This window comes from Acyrthosiphon pisum, chromosome A3 (assembly GCF_005508785.2).
Source record: "Acyrthosiphon pisum isolate AL4f chromosome A3, pea_aphid_22Mar2018_4r6ur, whole genome shotgun sequence".
Lineage (NCBI taxonomy): Eukaryota > Metazoa > Arthropoda > Insecta > Hemiptera > Aphididae > Acyrthosiphon > Acyrthosiphon pisum.
The window spans coordinates 27,626,473-27,635,682 of NC_042496.1; the positions used below are offsets into that span (position 1 = coordinate 27,626,473).

The 9,210-nt window shown below is 26.5% G+C and overlaps 1 protein-coding gene across 1 annotated transcript in view; it reads right to left on the reverse strand.

The window, feature by feature from the left end:
- LOC100165505 (mucin-2) overlaps positions 1–1,625 on the reverse strand; it is a 20,272-nt gene extending 18,647 nt beyond the window's left edge. The window contains exons 1-2 of the mRNA XM_001944030.5: positions 1,398–1,625; positions 965–1,110 (exon numbers count right to left, since the gene is read on the reverse strand). Of these exons, the coding sequence (XP_001944065.2) occupies positions 965–1,110; positions 1,398–1,421 (170 nt within the window). The 5' untranslated portion in view covers positions 1,422–1,625. The remainder of the gene's footprint in view (positions 1–964; positions 1,111–1,397) is intronic.
- Positions 1,626–9,210: the final 7,585 nt, after the last annotated feature.

A 9,210-nucleotide genomic window follows, 5' to 3' on the forward strand; every position in this document is an offset into this window, starting at 1 on the left:
TACTTATAAATTATAATAATTAGGTATATTATGATATATTTTAATATTTACACTCATTATCAATACCTACGTTCTAGAAATGTATTAATCCAAAATAAAAGTAACGAGTAATTTAGTAAAAATTACTACAAAAAAGTTACTTAAATTACATATAAATTACTTACAATAAAATGTAATTAAATTACCATAAAATTACTTAAAAAGTAATTTCGTTACAGTAACTTGGAACTTGAGTTAAGTTACTCCCCAACACTGCTATTGGGCATTAACTATTAATTTGTCCTACAATATTAGCCGTTTATCCCCATTATCACATACCTAATTACGACCGCCAACAGCTATATATTTTACTATGATTACATAATATTAGGTAACTACTTTATTTCTGTATGAAACATAACATTTTGAATGCTATAAAATAATATAATTTTTAAATCAATTTTCCTAATTTTTTTGACAGGGCCTCCATTGTCTTACATCAACATAAAGCTCTGTCCATTAGGTATCTTTTACTCACTCGTACCTCCATGCCATTCTCTACTCTGTCCATCAGTCTCTTCTTTGGTCTTCCTCTCCTGCCTTTATTTCCGACAATGTTTTCTTATTCACCTAATTGTATGTGAAGGTGCTATTTTAATAATTATAATCATTAAAATATAGAAATATAGTTTCCCAACATTAACAGATGAAAAAAATGTTCTAATAATTCTTAACATTTTGGAACCAGCCCTGCTACAGACAGCTGATATTAATAAAATTAAAGGGCGCACACGAATTTCGTACCAAATTAGGTAAACGAAATTTAACGAACCTTTTTGAATTTTGAACGAGTTGCGTCCCAGACTCAATTCGTTTTACCTTTTCACCATATTGCCATAATATTATAGGTAGGTAAAACATAGTATCATTATATACATCAACTAATTTTCCTATTATTTTTTTAAAAAGGGCTTATATAATATACCAATCATCATATGATTCTTCTGTCGTCGTCTCCCGTCCATCGAATGGTTCTCGAGTTTTTTCATTTGAATCATCATTATTCGTATTGGTAGTTCTGGCAGTTGTCACTAAAGTGCATATGATTAATGCGCAGGACAACGTACACATCTATAATTATTAATTGATTTCTATTATTATTATTTTAGTATTATTATTATTATTACTATTATTTTTATTATAAATTATTACTGGCTATGTTCTAACTTATATTACAGTCGAGTTTCGATAACTCAATTTTTTTTGTTATTTCGAGTGTTTTTAAGTTGTGTTAAAGATATATAACTCGATAAACACAAGTATGATTAATTTTTATTCCCCTCGACTCCCGATAGTCGAATTATCCAGACTCGACAAAGTAATGTAAAGTCTCTATTATCACTGCAAAAATATCTCACATTAGACGCAGTCGGCATTTTCATTTTTACCACCAAGCTTTAGTTCCTCTGCAAGCGGGTGCGTGACGTAAGTAGGTATGTTATATTCGATCACGAATCGAGAAATCGGTAATTATTTATAATATATTTTGAAGACGAATCGCGTACGACGATAATACATACTGCATCAATAACAGTTATTGTGCGGACCGTATAGTGTTGTGAGATTTATTCTTCAGGTTCGCATTAATGATGATCGTGGAGTGTAGTAATATCTATAATTGTTGTATAATTAAAACTATTATTAAATTATAATTATGATGATTTTTACTGACTATAATTCCAATAAGAAAATACACAATATGTGACACAAAATATAATCGACATTTCTTATAACTATATTATTATAATATAGACGATGATAATATTTTAAGGACTGGGTGTTATCATAACACTGTTATGCCATAATTTTTCGGCAATTAGACGTACATATTATTATTGTACGGACAATGAAACATTGTTATGTAATTACCTATAATTGTACTATTTTAATAACATAAAATATGTAAACCTAGTATGATACTAGCTAGTAGCTTAAATGCTTAATACTCATTAAATAAAATGTTAATGTCATATAAGTGTGTTTTTTCAATTAAAATGTAATTTTATATCGACAATAATTTTTTATGAGCGTCTGAACTTAAAATTTAGAAAAAATTCATGAAAATCATGAAAATTGGCCAAGTCTGGATTAAGGGGGGCATGGCCCCCGGGCCTCGGTAGTTAGAATTTATTTAGGGGCCTCTGATTTGTCCATTACTTTTTTCGTTATAGTGTTATAGCCATATAACACTGCATAAATCGCCTAAAAAAAAAATTGATGATTATTTAGCTAGAAAAAAAGCTTGTAAATTATAATTTATAAATAAAGTGATACATTATTCATTATTTATTGCTATATACCTAATATCTATATATTATAACAGGTACCTAATAGTAAATAATATAGGTACAATGTGTTCCAGGATTAAGTGACCGGCCAACGCCATATGAAAGTATACCAAAAATTACTTTTTTATTTTTTTAGTTTTAGGCAATTATCTTTTTTTTTTTTATTGTCGAACTATCATAGTTTTTACTAATATTAAAAAAATAAAAAATAAACTTTTTTAGCAAAACCATAAGTATCATGCATTTGTTTATGTAGGTATCTTCAAAACTTTTCAACATTTTGACGTCATTTTATTTTTATTTTAAAGCTATTTAATTTTCCTATTAACTAACATACACAAGAAATGTGCTAATTATTTTTATTAAATTAAAAAAATAGAAAAAAGTTGGCAAAAATTAGTATTTTTAAAAGGAAATTGTGCATTATTCCAAATAATTTATTATTAACTATGAGTTTTTGTTATTTGTATTATGCTAACTAAAATGTACCGAATATTATAAAATTAAACGATTGACGACCAATTAATGACAGAAACTCAATTCTAAGATTGAGACGATAACAGGAGATATTATAAATACTAAATTTTCACGGTATTCTAGGCATTATTCAGTATGATTCAGCATAATTTAGTAGAGTGATACAAAAAACAAAAAACCCATACTAAGTAATAAATTATTTGGAATAATACACGATTTCCTTTAAACGTGCTAATTTTTGCCAACTTAAGAATAATTATTCTACCTACTTTTTTAATTTAATAAAAATAATTTGCACATTTCTATTTTCTAGTTCAATTGCATATGTAGGTTGATAGGACAATTAAATAGCTTTAAAATAAAATAAAAGCTACATCAAATTTTTGACAAACTTTGATGATACATAAACAAATGCGTGATAAGTATGGTTTTGATAAAAAAAGTTAATTGCCCATAACTTAAGAAATAAAAAAGTTAGACCCAATCTTTAAGGATTTCTTCATAATTATTGGTATACTTTCATAAGACGTCGGCTGGTCACTTCACCCCGGTATACATTATTATTTTTTTTTTCATACAAGGGCCTCATTTAAAACTTTGGCGGCCCCTGGGCCTCAAAATGTCTTAATCCGGGATTGAAATTGGCCAATTATTTCGAGTTAGAAATTCATAAAATTCTATCTCAAAGGTTTTAAACTTTTATACAAGACTCCCCTTAAGATTTCCTACATTCAATAAAAAAAAAAAATTACCGAAAAGTCAAATTAATTTTTTACGAAGGGTGTTTGAAATTAGATACTGGATATTTACCCGTAAATTAACATATATTCTCATTTAACGATTTTCTTATTATTTTGTTATTTAAAATAATGTACTTATACGGCTATACATATACAATGGCATTTTCGCAAATGTAATTTTGTTGACAAAAATAATATTTAACTTGCACCAGTATCCAGTCCTACTGCAGTGCTAATACCCAATAGTTAAATAAAATACTTTAATCCCAATAATATTATACAATTTACTTAGTACCTAATAATATATGCTGGCAGGTCTTCGCTCAGAATCATTTTTCGTATACATACCTACAATAATTCTATATCATTTAATTCAAATATAACACCATCCATTACAGTGACCTACTTGTAACCTACTGTACAGCAGAGCGACACCCACTTACCCGCCTTTTTTTTTGCCATTAATAACTTAACTCTACGTGATTTTTTAATATAAATATTTTATTCTTTGACGTGCTATTTTGAGAAGACCTCTGGTTAATCATTCGTTAATAAACTAATTATTGTAGATAATGTTTTGGTTTTAAGAATCGGGAGATTATAGACTGCTGTCTTCAGTGTATATGTAGGTACCTACATTTTTTTCATTAATAACTGCAGTCCAACATACATTTTAGCTGTAAAAACCCGACTTTGCCCCTGAAAAATAAAAAATATTAAATATAGCTTTATTATAACTTTTTTTTAATGTATTTTTTAAGTATTTTGACAAAATTTAATTACTTGTATTAAAATACCCTAAAATCCGTTTTATTAATTTTAATTTATTATTTTTCACAAAAAATTGACAACAATAACAATAATATTGTTTTCATTGAAAACTAATATTATGTTTTTGTATAGTAAAAGTAAGTAAAAATAACAATGTTTTATATGGTTTCGGTATTGAAATTATTTAAGAAAACTAAAAATCTAATAATTTAAAAATAGTTCCATATTAATAGTTAATTCCACTTTTTATTTTATTTTTCCATTAAAATGTAATCAATATTAGTTGAAATATATCTGAATGCAGAATGAAATATGTGAACATGTATTTATCTCTAAATAGTCAGATATGTTATAGTAAATAGTAATTGTTAAAATCTATGGTTAGTAGTAACATAATAGGTACCTATAATGGTGTAGATTCTACACTGTAGAATATACATTTATATATTACATAGCATAAAATTGAAAAAAATACTTGTATTTGTATTCAAATACTTTGTGAATATTCGTAAAATACATTTTTATTATAGTATTTAAAGTATTTTTTAAAAGACTGGTTGTAGCAAACATATTCGACTCTCGTATTTTTTTAAGATATAATTTCTTTATTCGAGGCAATACACCCGCGACGATTTGATGCATAGGTAGGTACTTTCACATCCTCGCTGCACGATAGTAACCTGCAATAGCAATACCATTTATATATAAAATAATACTACTTTCTACTAATTATTTTATATTATTACTACCTCCTTATTACCTATAAATAATCACTAATCACTAGTCAGTAATAGGTATGTAATCATTTGCACTCATTAAAAAAATTTTCTATTTCCTTCGTAAATCTCAAAATGTTTAAGCTATATATTTTGGACATACCTATATAGGTAACATAAAAGCAATTTGCCCCCCCCCCCCCCCCCACTTGTCATTAGCGGGCCACTGTCGGACTGGGTATGGGCTAGTTTTGGGCCTTTATATAGTAGCTAATAGGTAATATATTTAAGTAACCTCCACATATATGTATTAATTATTTAGTTATTGTTATCTCTTAAAAAAATGGGTTACTTACCTGTATGCTTATCAAGGCTGGGCATTAACGAGTTAAAAAGTTAAAGTTAAGTTAATAAGTTAATTTTATATTAACTTTTTAACTTAAATAGTTAATTTTGGCTTTTCATTAACTTAACTGTTAACTTACTAAATTTCTTTTTTAATTAACGTGAAATTAACGAGTTAATTTTTCATTTCAAGAAGTAAGTTAAGTTAATTTATTTTGTTTTTAATTTTATCATATTTCACTACTTCAGTATATTTCGATTTTATGTCAAAAAATATTTACCGTGAATTGTTTAAAGTAAAAAAAGTATATAATTCGAATTTAACTAATATGGAAACACTGTATAAAATATAAACACTATAATCTATAATTTAGTTTTGGGTTGGAAAAAAATTAAGTACGTTAGCGTTGTATAAACAAATTAACTTTTAACTTAACTGAGTTAACCTATAGTTAAATTAACTTTTAACTTTTAACTTTTTGTTATTGGTGCATATTAACTTAACTTAACTGAGTTAAAAAAAACCATTAACTTGCCCAGCCTTGATGCTTATGATATTAGATGCTCGGAATATTGGTACGGTCCATATGCAATTTATAACAAAAGAAATAAAAACCGCGGAAAACTGGTACTATTCAAAATTTAATTTTCAGGGGTCCTAAAATATTTACAATGTTTGTAATATAATTTTGATAAATCACCATTGACAACAAGTTAAATTTAAATAACACTTAAAACAAAAAATAATGTTAGGAATCAAAATTAACAAAAAACACAAATAAGTACAAGTAGCAGGCAGGTAAAATAAATATGAAATGTAGGTACAATAAATATAATATAATATAACTTATGATTAATAATTATTATTTTGTATACTTTGCTATATTATTTAAAAATTGTTCTATTTGAATTTTTAAATTTCATTTGAATAATTTACGTACTGGAATTTCAGTTAGTTCAATAAATACATAAATAAAAATATATTATAATATAATAATATTATAACTTACCGGTTTGATCAAATTAGTTATCAATTTTACCGGGCATTTAAAATTTGTATTTTGTGTGCATTTCCACCTTATAGAATTATTATTCTTCCTCAAAACCACATAAGAATATTTCTTATGTACTATTAACTCACTGCCTCTTTGACTTTCAAAATTGTCCAATATATGATACTTATAATTAGGTATAATTTTTGTTTAAGTGAAAAATATAACACAATCAATCCACTAATGAAAATTATGTACTGGTGAGAACTTGCTGCATACTCGCAGTCACTCGTGAGTTGTGGTTTCCCATTGATCGTCGGTAAAATTAGATTAAAAATAATCGTTGATATTTTATTCTTTTTTTTTTTCATAAAAGTTTGGGAAACCTTAACTATTTTGGACCGTACCAGTATTCCGCGTTTATAAAGACCGTACCAGTTTTCCGTTTACCTGATATTAACCTTTGATACTAACTAGTAAGCAGTCCTGTAAAGTATTTAAGTAAAAGTATTCAAATACTTTTTTAAGTATTGAATAACTTTTTAAATACTTTCAGCATGAAGTATTTTGAATCATATTTTAAATACTTTTTTTTGTATTAAATACTTTTTGGTAGGTATATTGAATACCTACTTTGGTTTTTTTATTTGGAACATTTTATTTTTATTCGAAATAATTGGTTGGAAAAATATTATTGTCAACTACAATAATAGAATAATAGTTTTATTTAATATTCTGTATTTCTGTGTTAGCCGAAGCCCAAAGGTTTCTAAAAACCAGATTTTTAAAAAAAGTTATTGAATAACAATATTCCCTTTAAAACTATTAGATAACTATTAGATTATCTACTACCTATGTGTTTATATTACGATAATTAGAAACCCACCAAAAGTATTCCAAATACTTTTTCAAAGTATTTGTGTAGTATTTGAAATACTTTACAATTAAAGTATTTGAGTATTTACTCAAGTACTTTTTAAAAGTATTCTTTACAGAACTGCTTGTAAGTATACAATTATGTATAAGGAGGGTATTTGTATTGAGATAAAAATGCAATATTGTAAGTTAATGTAATGTAAATGTTAGCGAGCTTTTTTTTTCAATTTTATTTTGGGCCGGTCAAAAATTTTGCCCCCCCCCCTCTCAAAAACTGAAATGACGCCACTGATATTATGTATCATCCATTCAACAATAATAAATTTATTATTTAATTATTTATAAATTAATGTAACTTGGCTTTGAAGTAACTCGTTATTTGTTAAGTTTATATCAATAAAAATCAATTAAGTTAAAAATTAAGTTAATGAATTTAAATTAAAAAGTTAAAATTAACTTGACTTCAACTTTTTAACTCTTGCCAAGGATTCCATAATAGTACAAAGATACTACATAATTTGTTCCACAACTAAAAATCATAGAATTATTTACATTAACCAAATATGAATCATCCAAGGGAGGTTTACTTTTTTCATACACACACAATATGTAGATATAATTTTAATGTATTTTTAAACGAGGGGTTAAATATATTTCACATTTAATCAATATATAAATATAATATATTATTGATACTGCAATTGCAAAATAAATAAATAAATCCTAAGTTAGGTATGCGAGTATAACCAAACCCAATATAACTGGTCATGTCTATAATTATATAAATTAGTGCTATTAAATAGCACCACCAATTTTTAAGCTTAGTTAATAGTTCCACTCCGTTTTTCCCATATTATACAGATATACATAGAAGTTGTGCAGAAAATTTTTCCATTAAATATGTTCTTATAACTTATTACATTTTTAATATTTTTTTATTAAGCTTAGGTACCTATATTGACTTGATTTAAAATATTGAAATATGTACATAAGCAATTCTATTAATAATGAAGGAAGGTACCTCCTTTATTATTAACATTAAAAAAAACAGTATTTTGTGTAATATGTGTATATTGATATAAGTTATACATTTTGATTGTTTTGCTTTGTATATTAATACACCTATTTTGTTAAATATCTACTACATATTATATGAAGTAAAAAAATATTTTTATTTTTTGGTTTTAAATTGTAATAGCCAATAGATACTGTAATCTCAGGGGAGAGGTATCCATAACCATAACACAATTATTCTGTTATAGTATTATTATTATTATGTTATGGTATTAACATATTGTGTGAGATATACCTAAATTAAAAGGAGGTGAGGCTTTGTCCTGGGACCCCCTGGATTCTTTGGTTTGTATAAATCTATACTCTATTCGGAATGAAATCGTACCCCGGCGGCCAAGTTGTGCGCATGAGTATGGCTTTGTTCCGTGGCAGCGGCCTACGCGTCATCGTAGTGGAGACAGCGTCTGACCATATGTCTGACAGCCGCCCAACGAAAACTGGTCGCCGCCGGGGTACGATCACATTCCGAATAGAGTATAGCATCCCAAAAATTTGACGTGAATTATGTCAATATATTTACAATAATAGTTATTCTAATCAATTTTGGTAGGTAGTTAATTTAACTTACTAATTAACTAGGCACCTAGGTACATATATATTTATACTGTACATTTTTCATTTACTAAGTTAACTATATACTTGTACGTAATGTACTTAATTTATTTGATACTTGTATATCAATGATAGTATTAGACTTTAAATTAAATTAAAATATTGTATTAACTTCATTATATCGTCTTATAATATTATCGTTTACTATAAAATTTTTGAAAATTTGATAAAAAATTGAATGAATAAATTAAAAATTTTAGTTTTCTATTGAATTTCTGTGTTATTGGAATTCGTGTTTTTAGTGTTCCACATAATGTTCTTGCATTTTAGGATTCATCTA